The 17,946-nt window shown below is 35.0% G+C and overlaps 1 protein-coding gene across 1 annotated transcript; it reads right to left on the bottom strand.

The window, feature by feature from the left end:
• Positions 1-1,580: 1,580 nt before the first annotated feature.
• On the bottom strand, positions 1,581-17,059 carry ERMARD (ER membrane-associated RNA degradation). Its single transcript, XM_010075295.1, has 17 exons — positions 16,906-17,059; positions 16,186-16,325; positions 15,595-15,696; positions 13,926-14,015; positions 12,744-12,841; positions 12,027-12,163; positions 10,599-10,713; positions 9,934-10,036; positions 9,464-9,493; positions 8,893-8,961; positions 7,964-8,134; positions 6,949-7,032; positions 6,030-6,109; positions 5,106-5,234; positions 3,447-3,656; positions 2,415-2,528; positions 1,581-1,740 (listed from the first exon to the last, which is right to left on the bottom strand). Exons 3-17 carry the CDS (start codon positions 15,631-15,633, stop codon positions 1,581-1,583), a joined length of 1,629 nt encoding a protein of 542 aa, XP_010073597.1. The 5' UTR covers positions 15,634-15,696; positions 16,186-16,325; positions 16,906-17,059.
• Between the last annotated feature and the right edge of the window lie 887 nt (positions 17,060-17,946).

Genomic DNA, 17,946 nt, shown 5'->3' with positions numbered 1-17,946 from the left:
ACAAATCTATGGTCTATAAGGTGCTTTTCAGTATACAAACACACTTTCAAAAGGAGAAAGCATGTCAGCTGTTTATGTACTTTTAAACCAAGACTATGTCTTAATTTCTTGATGACTTTCCTACAATAAATATGTGAAGCTTAAATGATTTTTTTCCTTACAAAGCTTATCACTGTCAAAGCAAGTGTCATCACAAATGTCACTACCAAGCTACACTTAGCAGAAGTTAACACGTCTGAACAAAGTCAATAGGTACAAAATAAGCCTTCAAAAATCTCGGAGGACTTGCCAACTCAGGTGTTAAAAAAAGATTACATTTCAGACCGTGGCTCATACACTGCATTTGATTTACTATTCTGTATTCCTCGTTTTAATCTTTTTTTATCTAGTTCACATTTCTTTACATCATTTAGTTCCATAATAACCAAAAAAAACCCTTGCAAAGTGACAGTTATATTTCAAACACACAATATATTGCAAGAGTAGCATAAAGGAAGCAATATGATCTTAGTTTATATCCATCCCCCACACTGAATAAACCAAACTAGTAATTCTCTCACTGTGATTTCCAGTCAAGAAACACTGCAAAGAATCTTGTTAAAATGCAACTTGAATCCCTAATCCTTTGCAGAGCCAAACATTCTCCAGACATTACCCTCTGGTTTTACTCTCTCTAGGAGAAAGCAAATTGAGAGAGATTGGTGGTCTTCTGTGAATCTGTTCTTCAACTGATGAGTTCCTTTGAAATTCTACTCTTTGGGGATAAGAATGGGGGAGAATTTGTTTTGAAAAATAAATTACTCAAGTGAACATTGTGTGCAACAAGAGGGTAACTTTTTGAACCACAATAAAGATGTCTGTGAGCATGTGCATGTGACTGTTCATATTTAATCTGCATCAAGTTAACTCATTAACTAACTAGGTATGTATGGGGAATGAGCACATGAAATCAAACAAAAGAAACATATACTGTGCAAAAGTTATTCCACCCTACCTCCTTTAAATCCTGGAATATAAACAACTGGTTACAGTGCTATCAGCTCTACCTCAGTGCAAGATCTGACTCTGTTTTGAACTAATAACAACAAGCACAGCTGCCAATGAACATTACTTTATGCTAAATGTTCATAATTTCTTAATCTGTTGATCACAGTGTCTGACATTATTTCCAGTATATTTCAAAGGAAAAAAATACTTTTTGAATTTAGAATTTTCCAGAGCTTTTATTCATACCCTTTTCTTAGGTATTTTCAGTATCATAAAAAACTACCAAAAAAAAAACAAAAAAACAAAAAAAAAACAAGGTACAAAACACACAATATACTTAAAGTAGAACTTGCATCATCCTGATTTAGCTCAGAGTAAATCTTTTTCACTGGCTTTGTCAAACAGTCCACTCTTCAGAAGCTTGATCATTCAACTCCAGTCTCAACAGCCACCTTCTAATAAAATGACTAAATTTTGCATCCAAAATTTGAAAATTACTGATAAAGTTTGTCTTTGAATTAGACTTGTCAATTTTGAGGACTCCAGAACTCTTAAGATACAACAATGTCCAAATAATCTTAAACCAATTTAATTTACGCAGCTAGCTGCATTAACATTAGCTTTCTGTCACTGATTTTCCTAATTTTTATCAAAGCCTTGTTTGTAAGCTCCATGGTTTCATCCCACTTGTTTTTCTCAGGGCTTGTGTATGTCACCAAATTCTCGGTATACTGCAAGATGGACTTCAAAAACCTATAAGAAATAAAACCAAATAAGAAAAACTCATCAAAGGATTTAAAAAGAAAAAAAGAAACACAGAAAAATATCTTAATGCCCGATTTAAAGCTGCTAACGTATAAATTTCCAAATCTCCCTCAGAATGACCAACACATTAAAGTTTCTTCTACCTCTGGGAGAGAACCACTCCCTCATTCTCACAGAAAGAAGTGACGATTTTCAGAACTGCAATTAAACAATGCCATAGAAAGAATGCAGGGATAAAATGCGTGATAGAATTTTCCCCAAATGGCTTCCTTTCCTTTCTCAGTCAAATGCTTCACAATGCCTATGACAGCCAACCAACTGTTAATTGACACACAAGGAGTAAAATTGCCAACATATTAAATACAGCTTTCATGTATTAATATTTTTTGAGTGTGTGATCATTCTCAATCTATACTAAGGAAGAGTCTAATAAAAATTAAAAATGTGAATAACTCAACCATATATTTTCAACTATGCTATTTTAGTTCTTGAGTGAACATTGTCTGAGATACAATAATGGCTATAACGATAGAAAGAACGATGACAACGTACGAAAAGTCATGCTTTTCCTTTTAATTTTTTTCTCTACAGGATATAAATTACAGAACAAAAAGGAATGTGTACAACTTCCTATTTTCATAAAGTAAATCTTATATACTCACTTTAGATACTGCTGATAATCAAAAGGATTCTTCTTAGAAACCAAATGAACATTGACTAGTTCCAGAGTAATCAACATTAATATGAGCCGCAACACCAGAGACAAAAATTTAATGCTACAAATAAGCAAAAATATTTTAAAATAAACTAACCCCAAATTAAATAGAAATCATTAACATAAAAAATTCTTCAGACTTCTGCATCTATCCTAAATATATGTATATTGCATGGGGCAGGGGAAAACTTCAGCAAAGAGCAGAGCAAATATCAAAACTATAAATGAAGACTACTAATTATAAAATCTCAAAAAGAGGAAAACAAAGAGAAACACATACAGTTAAGGTTTCAAAGGAAACCTCACCGGCACCCATTACACAATAAAGTGGAGTTCAACTGAATTGCAAATACATATCATGAGTTGTCAGTTAAAGCTATGTTTCAAAAATTATATGGTCAACACTTTTAGGAACATAACCTAGCCAAGAATATAACATTTAAAGTTTTCCCAGTTTTTAAAGTAGATTAATAAATCCCTGGAAAACACTTCTGAATAGGAACAGGATTAATGGAATACTAAACGATCTGTCTTCTATCTATAAAGATGCTGACCTAGGTATAACGACAAAAAGCAGCAGAACTAAGTAGGAAAAGTCTTGAAATCAGTTTAATCTATTGCATTCACATACAACTTGAATGGCATTTATATACTTAAATCAGAAAAGTTAGCAACTAAAAAATACAGTCTTAACATTTAAATGACACTTTCAGTTGAAAGCTTATAATTTGCAGTGAAGTAATCTAGAAATGCTAAAAATACTCATTAAATTATTCTCCAATTTGAGATTGTCTTGTTATTTCAATATTACTACATAATAGAAATCTGGTTTGACACTGAACTCTGAAATGGTTAACATGAACCCATAAACACTGCTGACGTTAAACTTCTAAGACAAACCACTGAAAACTAGCAACAGCAGCATGCAGCCACTTTCTCATAAACCTAACCACAAAATAAAGAAAAAACATCAGCCAACCTGTTCAACATTCGTAGATAGTTATGCCTCTGGCGAGAACGTAGAGTCTTGTTCATCCACTGTTTGTATCTCAACTCAGTGCTGGCAATAACTTGTTCAGACACATGATGGCACTGTGTGCTTATTTTACGGAGGACTACCACTATTTCCAGAACAGGTCGTGGAGAATAAAGTGTGCAAATATGTGCATCACAAAGTTCAATCAGCAGCCTCCAAAACAGGAATAAATTGTTAATTTAAATCTTTCCTTGGCTGGATTTAGCATGAAATTACATTTCATATTCAGTGTGGTTTGATTCACAATGTTTTAACTCAGAAAACCTGGAAACGTTACTCTTCCCTCATAACTGAAAAAAAGCAAGCATCTATGCAGCAGGGTAGTGATTGTGTTCTCTATCATTTTACTGAATAAAAATGCAGAACTGCTGGTCATGAATATGCTTCCCATTTCAGATCAAAGAAATATAACCACAACAAACAAAACTGCCTGGCTAAAATGATACACTGAACACATCAAATCACAGCAGGGCTGTGGTTAAAGCCTCCCACCATAGTTCAATTCACAATGAATTAACATCCACCATAATAAAATTCACTCAAACAGATGGTATTAATTAGTACTCCCATTACTGTGTGGTCTTTCTTCTGAGCAGAACAAGAAGCAGACTTAACATTTCATAAAATGCAGGTGGTGAGACCATTGTTTTAATCAACACCACAGCGGATTATGCACCCAAATATGTTGCTGCTGTCATATTCTGATCTGCTAACCTAAGGTATCACACATCACATTAAACACTCTGTTCTTATAGAAATGTTTCTTAATCTCCCTCATGCTCAAATTACCTCTGAGACAGCAAAACTTTAATGACTAAATGTGATAAAGGCAGAAAACTCTAAAAATGGTTTAATGCTTTAGTAATTAGGGTTCTTTTTCATAAATGAGAAAAGCGCAGATTGGTGGGTAAGAAACAGAAGGCATACATGCTACATAAGTAAAGCAACACGTAAAATCCTCTTTGCACTATCCTGCCCATGCCTAATGAGTTTGATCAGGAGAGTTTTGTTGCAACATATTCACTCAGCCATGGGACTCTTAACACTGCTATGAGAGTGCCAATTAAAAGTCAAATTGTTCTGATCATTATTCCAAGTCAGATATAATTAGAACTAATATACCTTCACGTCTGACAACAAGGTATCTTCTATTTTGAAATCTTGATACTAAAGCATGTAAGAATAGAATTATGTAGCGGTATATTACTATTTTAAATGCCACATACAGCTGTGACACCAAGCACATTAAAAGGAATTTCTGATGCAGTTTTATCACACAAAACAGCTTAAAACCAACTTAATCTAATCAGTACATAAATATTTAAAACATTTTGCTTCCCCAGTCTGAAAGGAAAATGGTTATTTTTTCATTATAATTTCCAAGTAAAAATCTCTACTGTAACAATGTTCCACATGTACAATGTCCTATCTTCATTTTTAAGATGATGTTCAACTGCATCCTTAAGATTTTTAGATTAAATCAGCAGCAACATTTCAAGAGTTGTTCTAAAAACAGGGAAATTCGTAACTTTGGTTTGAGAGTTCTTGTGTTGGGCTGCACGTAGAAACTGACAGTGACAACCGGGAGGACACCGAACTCACCTCTCTGTTAGGACACTACTGATTGGATCATCTGAACTACAGCACTTCTGGGGTATATATTGCTGCAACTGATGTATAATTTCAGATATCGTAAAAATTAAAGCATTAGCTTCAGCATTTCCTTCCAACCTTAAAACCAAAAGAAAAAAATAAGATTTGAGATGCTAAAACTGTGTAGCACATATTATTTCACAAATGGCATGCATCAAGATGCTGATTTTTTTTGGATAGTATATTCAATTTCCGCTCTCACTCTCTGATATTACGTTTTTTTTCCCTCCACCTTATAAGCATGATTTTGTTTCTCCAACTAAAACCAACCTTTTCTCGACAGTCTTCTGAAGCCCTCTTAATCCTCTATTAATTCATCAAAATCCTGCAGCATATTATGTCCTAGATTCACTGAATTTTCACCTCTCAGCTCTAAACAAGTTCAATTTCCTCCAATGATATTATTAATTACTTCCTCCTTTTCAAATAATAGAAGAATGTTACATTATTTTTCGAAGTAATATCTCATGTAAAGTCTTCCACTGATTTGGTCACCAAGCCCTTTTCAAAATAAGCAATTATTTACATCTGGTAAGCCATCTTTTTTTTTTTATTGTGATGGACTCAAGCTCTAGTTTAACTTTCTCAAAGCCCCTTTGGCATCTCTTCAGAAGCAGAATATGGAGTCGCTAACACCTTTCTGTGTTTCAGATGTCTTCTCATTCCCTTCAAGTTAGCACACTCTTTAGAGTATCCGTACTGATGTATATAAGCACAGATTAAGCTAAAAAGAACAAACGGGTCTTCTCACAACTCCTCTGGTGTCTACCACCTTCCTAGTAAACTATTTGAAGAGACATTCCACCATCTTAAATCCCATTCTTCATAACTATTTTCAAAATATAAAATCTTTTTATAATAACATACACATACCCTTTAATAGTCTGAACTTGTTCCTCAGGCACTGTTGGCAATTCAGGCCATAAGTGAATGCTCTTCATACATTCCAGCACCTGAAAAATGTATCATGAAAAAAGTTACGTAAAGTGTAGCCTTTGACAGACAGGACAACATATTTTCTTTTTCTTAGTGGCTCCTTCAGAAAAAAAACTCCAACAGGTAGTGAGTTACTTGTTTAGTAGCCATAATTTTGTAAGCCAACTTCAATTGTTAAGGTTTACATTAGGGCAAAGAGTCTTGATGTACGCTTTCATGCTAAAACATCATCAGAATAAAATAATGTACTACTCTTTCTTACAACTTTTCAATATGAAAAATTAACTAACATGACTTTTGGAACATAGGGTTTGAATGCTGTTGAAAATGAAAAGTACTAAGGGTGTCTACTGCAACCTCAAACCAACAGAGGAATGTCTTCAAGCAGTTCAGTAACTCAGAAACTGATTGGCAGAGAACTACCACACTTGAAGGCAGATTTTCCTACAATAACAGAATCTTAATCATCTAGATATCACATCATACAAAACTTAGTTACAGCCTAATTCAAGATTCCTAGAGACATGACCAAAACAGAGCATTCCTGACACATGGAAGCACAAGGAGATTAAGAAAACTACAGAACTGCAAACATTCAGGTAAGAATACAGCTATTCAGTGATCTAGAACACAAACACAGCACCAATTGCATCAACAGGAGTGTGCTTAATTACACCTAATTTTAGCAACTGTTAATTCTTATAAATTCCAAAAGATGAAACTGAAAAACTCATTAAAAAAAATATGTAAGATTTTAACTTTTTCAGACAATCAAAGCATGAAGACAACAATTAGACCAATTTTAAGAATTCACAATTTTAAGGACCAAAATGCTTTCACAGTTGGAAGTACCTACCTGTTTCTTGAGTCGGGAAATTGGATGAAATCGAGAACGGTAGCAGCTTGCACAGTTCATCAGTGGTTTTATGACCATGTGTTCCTGATTTACAAAATCATAGACAATACACAACAGTTTCTTAAAACTGCCCTAATCATATGCAGACCTAGACTTACACTTAATTTTATGCAAGCCACCTACAGTACTGAAGTCAATAAAGACTTCCAAATGTCTGAGGCCTCAAAGCAGTCATCGGCAGTGAGTGTTTAAAGCTTAATTTCTTTGACACATTTTAACTATGAAGCCTGACAGCAGCTAACAGAAAAGCAACCAACTATCTCTCTTAATGCAGCATGCAATGTATCTTGAGAAACTAAAAAGAGCTCCAACTAATAAAAGGAAGCTTTGTCTCACAGGTTGATGCATGATATTGAAAGAAGTAATCCCAAATATTAACAGGAAATTGGGAAGAGCAAATATAGTAATTGCTAATATTGAGAAACATATACTGCCAGACACAAAGTGTTCACAAATTCACAGTACAGAGTGTGGATACAAATCACACCTCATTAGCAAGCCACCATTATTTATAGTGTCTCAGAGAAAGAAAATCTGAAATATTACATACCTCAGCGGCTAAGGTACAGCTACAGCTGTTCTACATACCTTTCAGATAATTCAGCAGATAAACAGACTAGGTAACAACACAATTTGACAAATACAATTAAGTGGAATCTATATAATTTATGGATCGACCATGTAAGTAAGGAGTGGTTAAGCAAACAAATTAAGGTATCCTTAGAAAAGGGTACCTTTCCCTAAGAAAATGTAATCATTTGGAAAACTTTCTGTACTTATTTCACTACAAAAATACAAAAAAAAACATACTTTCACAATTTTTTACTTGGAGGAATACTTCATTTGCACAAAAACCTTCTGTCAAAAGTGATTCAGTCATAAGGCTCTCTAAAATCAGATTTGGTGTCCAAAACAACTGAAAAAAATATTCTGAGAGCGTAATACTGATCCCTACCTTAAAAGCAAACACATCCTCATCTGAGAATCTGCAGAGAAGAGTAATTGCAAATGCAACTATCTGATTAGCTACTTCTCTGGGAAATGCTTCTAGATTGATCTCTCCATGGCTTAAACGATCTCTTAGACGTGGACCCTCCTGGTGGTTCAAGAAATCCCAGAGAAATTCCTGTGGAAACATACACCAAGTGTATAGAATTCTATGCCTACTCGTGTAAAATAGAATATATTCACTGTACAGAATACCTCTGAAAGATAAGTATGTGATCATGCCTATAGGAAAGAGGCATTTAGATGGTCAGAAAAAACAATGCAAACCAAGCTCATAGGAAAAAAAAAAAAGCAACTTGTCCACCTTGGTAGCTTCTGAGGAAATTCAAAACTAACACACATGCTATTTCATGAGGTAACAACAGATTTCCTTCAGCTTTTTGTACCAAGTCCTCCACAGCCCCACTGCCTCTTGCAACAGGATGACAAATTCAGGTCTCCCCTACAGTCTCAAAAGGCCTCTAAGTTCTACATCCCTAGTTTTCACGTTCACTATCTGTTTGGGCAGCAAGATGCAGGATGTGCTCTGGTAGGTTTGCAGCCATGTTTTTGTGCCATATGCCCAGGCAGTGTAAGATACATCCCAGCAGCAATCAGAAACAAGTTTTAAATTTCCCTGTATGAGGCATCTGTTTTTCTTCTGCTCAATTCAGCTGATCTTCAGGAGATTTTCAGTAGTACCTTGTCAGGTACTACTATGTATCCTTCACAATGAAAAAGGGTAACAAGCTTCTGGTTCTAAGCTGCTGGAGGCAAGCTACGCAAAATAAACTAGGATTAGGCATGATCATAAATATACTACTAAATTTTAAAGCAGACAAGACAAAACAAAACAACAAAAAAAAGGGCAAATGAAAAAACTTTCAAAACACTTGCCATGGAAGGTTCCTGAAGAACTGCAGGAAGCTGGTTGACTTCTTCATTATCCAAACGCTTTGCTAGCATCTAGAAAAAAGGGATTTGAATTGAAACTTATTACTGAAAGCCAAACAATCAAAGAAAAAAAACACCAAGTAATTAGTTTCCCTAATCTTAAGCAATTACGCCTGCCACTCAAGAACCAAGGTGCCTAATTATTACTGACAGACAATTTGAGATAATTCAGAAGAGTTGTAAAATTGAGGATTTCTGCTTGCAATGTTTATTTTATTCATTCTGAATAACTGAATCTAGAAAAATTACAATGTTTGTTTCTGTGAGGTAAAGAATTTCAAGATAAAAACATTTAGAAGAAATTAAAATCTGTTCGTTAAAATTTGTATTAATTTATATATTTTCCAGGGGATTCCAAATTTAAAATGCTTACTGTCCATTATCTTCTATTTGGAAAAAATCTAGAAATAATATCTTATCCAACACAAGAGAGTGCTTTCTGGTCTCTAGTAATGGGAAACATGCATGTGCTTACATTCTGACATTGATATATATAAAAAAAAACCACAAGTACCTCATCAAAAGTGGTGTAGAGAGCAGAAGGCTAGAACAAAAGACAATTAATATTATTTGATTTTCAAATTAAAACAATTGACTAGACATGTATACCACACTTATTAATTTGCACTAGATATGCATGAATAGCAAAAAAAACCCCAACCCTTGCAAATGAAAAAAGAGACACTGGATTTTGTGCCAAGTTTTTTACAATAAATATAACATGACCTACTTTCCACTCTAAACTACTGTTTCTGAACACTAACCTTCAAGTACTTTTTCAGACCTCTTCTACTGGTAGATAACTTTACAGAAAAATAAGAGGCATTCATGAAACTCTACTGGAAATTTGTAAATAATGTTGCATAATTGACTGAAAAATTTTTGGAGGAAATCTGTAAATGTTTAGATACTATGCTTCTGGAATAACTATTTTTCAAATATTGTTAGCACTAAATCATAATCAACTTTAGACAGAAACTTTACCTCAGCTGTTAGCAATCGATTTGGACATTTATTACTTGTAGTGAAGAGCAATCTAAGTCCAGCTTCCAGCTGAGGAAGTAAGAGAATCACACAGTCAGCATACCTGAAAAAATAACAGAGATAACCAAAGGGGTTTTCCTTCCTTATAAATACAATCCAAATAAAAATTAGAGCCATCTCAGAGTTACACTGTCAGGCCAAACAACCCAGATCAAAATTCCTTTGTAATGCACTTTGTAAACAAAAAGAAACAACTAGCTGTGCCCAAAAGAAGCTCACCACCAAATTCAAACCAGCTCAGAAATGAGAATAACTTACAAAGAGGTGGAGCATGTGAGAGGAAAACAAAACAATGTACTTTTTTTTAAACTCAAAATGTTAATATCTGAAGATTTGTTTCCATTTGCTTTGTAAAACTCTCATTTTTGGTTGCATCTGTAATAGTTCTTTCTAGGTTTCAAAATATAGCTTATGATCCTAGTTGGCACAAAATAGTGAGTCCACAAACCTTCTGAGAGACCACCATAACAATGCATAACTATATGTTGTTAAGCAACAGACTTAGCAAAAAGCTTTGGAATCTACAAGTGCTGCTATTATTCTATAAAGACAGAACACATTCTTTTTATATTCTATTAAAAAAAAATTAAAAATTTTAATGTTACCTGTTTTGCTTGAAAGCTGTTAAAGCAGATGTCCAAAATGGTAACATTGTTTTTAATACAAAACTGGACAGTTTTACTAGCTCTTCAGCTATGGAAAGTGTTTCATGATTAAGATCTGCAAGTTAGCAAAACAACATCCATAAACTACATACAATCTATGGTTAACTAAATAATTTTTAATATTTCACTGAAAATATAAGATTATTTCAGCATTTGTAAAGGGAGACTTAAAAATTATCCCATTTTAAGCATGCAAGATCAAAGGTAGTCATACTTAAGATCAGAAACTGAGTTTGTAAGATGGCATTTTTAGTGATAATATGAAATCACGGAGTAAAAACAGTTAAAAAGTTGTGGCTGCTCTTTACTGAGACTAAAAGACTGCATAGCAATTGGACCCAGCTTCTGTTGAGTTGTTCTCCACCTACTTCAAATACTTTAAGAAAAGTAATGTATATTTATCGTTTTAATTCAGGAAGAACCAGTACAGTAGTATAAACATTTGAACATGAGTACACTGTTCCTACTTTATCAATTTTCTGTGCTGATATTTAGCATAATAAATCAACACTTCATACTTCAATGTTACCATATAGTGAAACTCACACTTATGAATTCACATTATAAACATCATATCTAAGAGAAAGTGTAAAATGGCAAGTGCAACTTGATTGCAGTAGGTGTTTTTTTTTCAAAGCAAATCAACAGCTATAGGACTTATACTACACGATGACTGGAATGTTATCAACTTGATTTGGTTCCCAAAAGCCTTGCCTCAGTTCCACGAACAGATGTTCTACCGGCAAATTGATTACATAGCACAAACTGACCATGACCACCATTGACAGCAAGATTCTCCCTACACTGTCGTTGCTTTAAAAATAGTAAGAATAAACCAAATAAAGTCTGTAGCCAGGGAGATGAGATTTTAATCTGACACTTCAGGTCCTTCCTTGAGAAAAGCATCAGTGTGCTGAAGATGTGTCACCATCCTTTACTCTGTTTCGACACTATCATCCCTGTAAAAATGCAGAGAACTCCTGCTGGGACTCTTGCAGCTGAAACTCAGTGATTCTGGAAAGAATACTTTTTTTGTAAAGGCAAACTAAATGACTGTTACACAGAATGAACTCTCATCACCAAAAAAACTGGAACATACAGCTGAAGTCTTTCTAAAGCAGTAACGTTACACATTTCAATGTGTTATAATTATTTTTAGAATGCAGTATTTTTTGATTCAACAGTCACTGGAACTGACTACATATTAAAAAGTTGTCCTAGAAGCATGTAATGACAGTGTATACAGGTATCTTAGTTAAGGTTCAATCTTAGAACTGTGGAAAATGCACTACTTTCAACAGCACATTTGGCCAACGAAGCAATAGCAAATACAGCATAATAAAATCTTGCTAATGGTTAAATACTTGCCTGGAAATACATCAAGCTCCTCTAGGCTAATAAAGATCACATAAGGTCGATGTACTAAAACATATTTAGTTTGCAGAAGATACGTCTGTAACAACTGACCCAATCCTGCAGTTAAAAAAAGCAGCATAGCACAATATCTAGGGAGAACACCATAATACATTAGAAAAGTTTATACAACTAAATCTTTTGCAAAGAATCAACACTTGTGGGTTGGGGACAAATGGGTTTTTTGCCCTTTCAAAGAACATTCGAAACCTATGCAACCCAACTCTTTTGACTAGGGCCACTTAATAAATAAGTGCATTCAGAAGCACGAACAAACAACATAGAATTATGAAAAAAGCATCACTATATTCTACATAGGCCGCAGTTGCTCCTCTTCCTACCCCATTCCTCTGCCTTTTGCTCTGAGTTATTCCTGATTGCTCTGATAGACAAGGAACAGGATTTCCAATAAAGACCTTAAGCTTTCTTTCTTTCCCTTCTAGAAAAAAAAAAACACTTGTTCTAAGCCAGCAGACTGGCTTTATAATGGCTGAAGTATTCTACGGAAATCCCTTTCCAAAAGAAGCAGCAGGGGAAAACTGTCAGGATACTGCCATTGGCCTTTGGACTTTTTTTTTATTTTTTTTCAATAAGAGCAGTAAGTTTTATTAATGACTTTTCAAGCGCTCTCAAGACTGACTGGTAAGAATTAGATTCTTTTCAGTAACTTACTTTGCAGGAATTTCTTGTGGGGATGCAAACCCATGCCATAAAACATTACGAAGATTCAGACCATATGGAGATCCAATGAATACCCTCAGTACATTCATCTAATTAATAAACAAAGTGATTACTCAATGAAGAAATCTATTACTTATTACCTTGTATCCTTCCCTGATGGAAAATTTCAGAAGTTATTGAGGAACTACAAAGTCTACTGTCAAGGTAACTGGCCAAAGCTTATCACAGTAACAGCAACTTATTATTTGCAATTCCCAGTATTCTCTGAAACGAAATCTTTCAGCTTACTTGTACATGCTATAGAATATAATACGGGAATAACAAAACTAGTTATTAGACATTCCAAACAGTTATGACAGGCAAAGAAATGAGAGCAAGTTTAGTTCTTACTTCGTGTCGTATAAATCCACCATAATTTAATACAAATTAACAAAAAATACAGAATTTGCATTCAAAGCTGTATTCCCAGATCACTATCAAACAACACGGGAAACTTTATTTTTTAACTGTAAGAACTGTACTATTCCACATGCCATCAAAATTCAAGAAACAATCCTTATAACACTACTAGACTGGCTAACAATACAAGCTTCTACAGTTCACATCCAATATTTTGTCCTACAAAGAATTTACATTTGTAAAACTGTATGAGAAAGACCACCTGCTCTGGTTACACAAGAGTGTAAATGTCATCAGATTTTTTTTTTTTTTGCACAGGGGAATAAACAAATTCGTTTCCTCTATTTTGAAAAATTCTAGTATTGTAAACATTACAAAGCATCTAGTGGTAGTGAAGGGGAACACAGCTTATCAGAAACAGTCAGTGTAGGATGTGTTTTTTCAAACAATGCAACTCAGAAAAGCGTAGACAAGTCTGCAGCTTGCTGACCCCCTTGACAGATATGAGAAATTTTACATAGGTAGGTCTTCATGTAGAAAAGCAAATAAGAACTTATGAGCTTGCCTTTAAAAATATTTCCATTTACAATATTCACTATTTTTTGCCATATATCCCACAGACTGTAACATGTATAAAATGAAAGTTTTTCCAATATACTACAGAATTTGCAAACTCTTATTCAGCGCAAGAAAACGCTATGCTTGGAAACCTGTCATTTGCCAAAAAGAAAACCAGCTCAGTATTTATTACTTATTTCAAAACTATGCACTTACTACAGCTTGTCCAAAGACAACTGCAAGCTGCTCAGAAGCAAGCAAGTCTCTTAGAAGGAAAGGGCAGTCTTTACCAATCAGTAAATATACCTATTAAAAAGAAGTAAAAGAGATAACATAAGTAATTCAGTATACTTTGTATTTCAAACATATAGCTTGACTGTTTTACCCAGTAACCATTTTCATTATTGTAAAAAAGAAAAGCCAAGCACAACAAGAACACATAATTAAGGGAATAAACTCTACCCAAGACACTTCATTCTTATCCTAGGCATCTATAGGGTCTGTCATTTCTCCTCAAGTAAGGAGACTCGTGGTTTGTCTTCTCATTCTGGCTGTTCCTTAAACTAGATTTTATCCTAGTTGTGCAACTTCAGCATCTGCAGTCTCAACAGCTATAAAGCCTTCCATTCTTTGTATTCTCCCTGACGGTTTTTCACAATTTTTGGTAATTTTTCATTACTTCACATTTACCACCCCCATACTTGCACAAATCAGTTTGCCTAGGTGTGAATTAGCCCACTGTTCTTTCTCTGGCAGTTCCCCATAGAGACTCAACAACAGCTATTTTATGTTCTCTGTGGGCAACACACCCCAGCAGCAAAGCCTCTTAGAACATCTGTTGCTCCCTCCTCCTTAACCTGAATGCCCGTAATTAGTGGTGGCATCTGTTTGTGTGGTCATGCAGTGAAACAGATACAGCTGAAAAAAGAAACAAATGGGGTAGGGGAAAAGGTGGAAAGGTACCTGGACCAGTTCATCAACCTAGCTACTAGGCCTTCAAACATTTGCACTCATATAATGTACAGTATAGCAGCAAACAAGGCAGATGCCTGTTAAGAGTGACTGAACAAAAGCAGTGCTACCACCAAGTGTTGAACCATAGGCTAGTTCACATTCCATCAAAAACTATTCACAATACCAGCTTCCTAGTACCAGTCAGAATCCGTAAGTCTAGGTCACATCACGTATGCACCCCTTGACTCATGCTGGTCATTGAACTCCTGCAGTATTACTCTTTAAACTTAAAAGAGTGCATACCTTTACTAACTACTACAGGGTAAAGGAAAGAGGAAATGTGTTAACAAGACAAAAGTTCAGAACTACAAGATGGATCCCAGATCTATCCAGCTGATCAGTTAGGTCAAGAATTTAAGTTGTTAGCTAACTTCTAGATGTCTTTGCAGCACAAGACTTGCATCAAAGTGTTTAAACAGATGTACACTCTGTGAACAGAGCTCTGAAGACAAAAGTTATCTAGCAGTCCATTTCCAACTGCATTCTCCTGCCTTTCCTCACAGAATTTATACATTATCAGATCTTCTGTGGAAAGTATGCTGTGCCTTGTTTCAGTTAAATAAATCAGAGTAACAGAAACCTATTGGATGTACACTGATTAAGCAACTTTTTCTCCTTTTAATGAAATTGATTAGTAACAGCACTCACACAAGCAACTCCACCAGCACCGGTGAAGGAGCCGCAGCAGATGTTTTCATTAGCACAACTGGATCCAGAAAAGAACATCTATCCAACTCAAAATGCAGCTGGGCTATTAGTGTACTACTGCAGTACAGGGTAATCTCACTTTTTCAACATGCAATTAAATCCAGGACATCATTCTCATCTTATAAAGCCAAATCTGCAATAGAGTCCTCATGCTGGCACTTACATCACCCAAGGCTCGCTCCAAGCATGATGTTAGTTTCATTAAACCAAGAGCAACTTCTGTAGTTTGTGTATTTTGTAGAACATCAAATACTTCAAGAAATAACTGTATGATGGGGGAGAGGAAGAATGTTGTGTTAAATACTTAAAAGGAAAAATCAAATTGTCAATAGCACAGGGAAACCTAAATATTCCTCTGTAATAGATGCTATGCAAATGTGGAAAGAACACCACACCAAGCAGATGCCTGGAAAGAAACTACCCTAGAGCACGTCTTGTATTTTTAATTGCAATGTATTTAGTGTCTTACATCTATAAAAATGATCAACAATAACTTTACTTTACTAAGCACAGATTATTAGAAAAACAAAATCCTACCATCGTCAGTTAGAAAAGGCCCAAAGCACCTCATATTCTCTTTGTGATAACTTATACAAAATCTAATTACAAAGTCAGGAACCTCAGAAGCAGAGAAAGACAAACAGTTACAAATTCTAAGCATTTGGTTCAGTGATATCTCTTGTATGTTCTGACATTAAACTTTCACAAAGTGTTCATGCTCCAAAATACAAATTGTCAACAGACATTTCCATACCTCTGTACAGTTTGTCCAGCGGAACCATAATGCATACTGAGTTACAAATTGCTCCTTGGTCAGAGATTTGAAGTGCAAATTAACAGATTCACATACAGGTCCTAATGATCGTATGCTTTTGATATAATCCACACTTTGATCTTAAATTGAAAAACAGAAGATGATTAGAGCACTGAACTTCCTGAAGGTCCAATATTTTAAAACTCGGAGTAAAAGCTGCTACAGCTTGTATATCTATTTAACACAGAGAAATTTTATCCAGACTATTTTAGCACAACTAATACACTACAATTTACTGTCCAAAAGACCACACAGATAAGTTACAGAAAAGTGCAGTGTGAAACCAGATAAGAAAAAGTACCTTCCCAAAAAAAACCCAAAAACAAAAAAAAACAACCAACACCAACTTAATGCAAGAAAATATGGAAGTAAAGAGTATTATTATGTTCTGGTTTTGCTGAAATGGGAAGAACCCACTAGAGTACATAAATTCCACATAATCAAACTGGAAGCTAGTGTGGGCTCAGAGGGATCAGCCAAGTTGCACCACTTACACCCTTTAAATAATGCAAATGGCTGTGGTACCTTACAGAATGGTATCATTGCTCCTGTTTGGTGGGACACTTTTAACTGTTATAACTAAGCTGGGATTGCTATAGACGGTACTGAGATTCTGCATCACTCTTAAATGTATCACTGCTACAGCAGGTGAACACCAACCTGATTCAAGGCAACACACATGCTCTGTAACAGCTTGCCAACGTACTTCACCATTTTCAGACACAATATTATTAATATCATAGGTGTCTTTCTTCTCAAATCCAAGTTTGCAAATCACATAATGTACAGGTGGAGAAAGACAAGTTGTGACCAAGTCTGACATCTGGAACACACAGAAAAAATGAGTCCTTGCATTAAGAAAGTACATGAGAACAAAAAAAATTATTATTAAAGCATATCCATAAGCACAGATATACAGTGATCCAGCACCTGTAAACAAGTTGTTAAAGTTTGTAATGCAACTTTCATGTATGCATACAATTAAAGGAACTTTGAGCAGAACCACCTTGTGGAAAACTGAAGGGAAGAATTGCTCTATTTACAGAAACCCAGGATGGTATATTTCTGAATGGTTTTATCTACTGAACTGATGCCAACACAGATTTAAGCAAAAGATCCTAGTTATACATAACTGTTCTGTCTAATCTCTGAGCTTGCAGGGAAACTGATGCTACTTCCAAGTAAAACCAAGAGCTTCAGTCCTTAGTGACCACCGAAATCACTGGGTGCGGGGAAGAACATGTGAATTCTGTATGAAATGGTAGTAATGGCGCAACAATCTAAGTGTACATGTCATTTCAACACTAGTCTAAACAAAAAGATGGACTGAATCTGAAGCACACATTTAAATTAAAGAACTTGCAAAGATGGAACTGCTCATGCTAACGAGGAAAATGCTTCTGATTTAGTGAAAAAAGTCGCACTTCCTCATTACTCAAACAGAAAAGCCAATAAATGTTTGAAATTGAAGTATCACAACAAGTGTAAAAAGACTCAAAGTTAAAATACTTTCCTCTTTGATTAGGAGGTGGAATTGACCCTGATTCACGGCTCTGAGGAGAGACTAACACTGACATGGGTAACGCCACAGAGCAAGTAGGACAGGTCCTATAAGGAACTGGTATCAGCTGCCATCAGGGGTACACTGCTATTAAAAAAATCTGAAATGTTCATAAAACATCTAATACAGTCCTTCACCTT

The sequence above is a fragment of the Pterocles gutturalis genome, unplaced genomic scaffold (assembly GCF_000699245.1).
Source record: "Pterocles gutturalis isolate BGI_N339 unplaced genomic scaffold, ASM69924v1 scaffold16317, whole genome shotgun sequence".
Taxonomy (NCBI): domain Eukaryota; kingdom Metazoa; phylum Chordata; class Aves; order Pterocliformes; family Pteroclidae; genus Pterocles; species Pterocles gutturalis.
This window is presented reverse-complemented; position numbering and strand designations above follow the sequence as displayed.

What these genes read in the sequence shown, in the direction of transcription:
- ERMARD (XM_010075295.1), bottom strand. Translation starts at nt 15,633, where the DNA reads ATGAAACTAACATCATGCTTGGAGCGAGCCTTGGGTGAT. An exon ending in CAAGTTCAGACTATTAAAGG is followed by an intron (nt 5,235 to 6,029) that starts GTATGTGTATGT and finishes TTTGGTTTTAAG; the next exon opens with GTTGGAAGGAAATGCTGAAG. An exon ending in TATCTACGAATGTTGAACAG is followed by an intron (nt 2,529 to 3,446) that starts GTTGGCTGATGT and finishes GCTTATTTGTAG; the next exon opens with CATTAAATTTTTGTCTCTGG.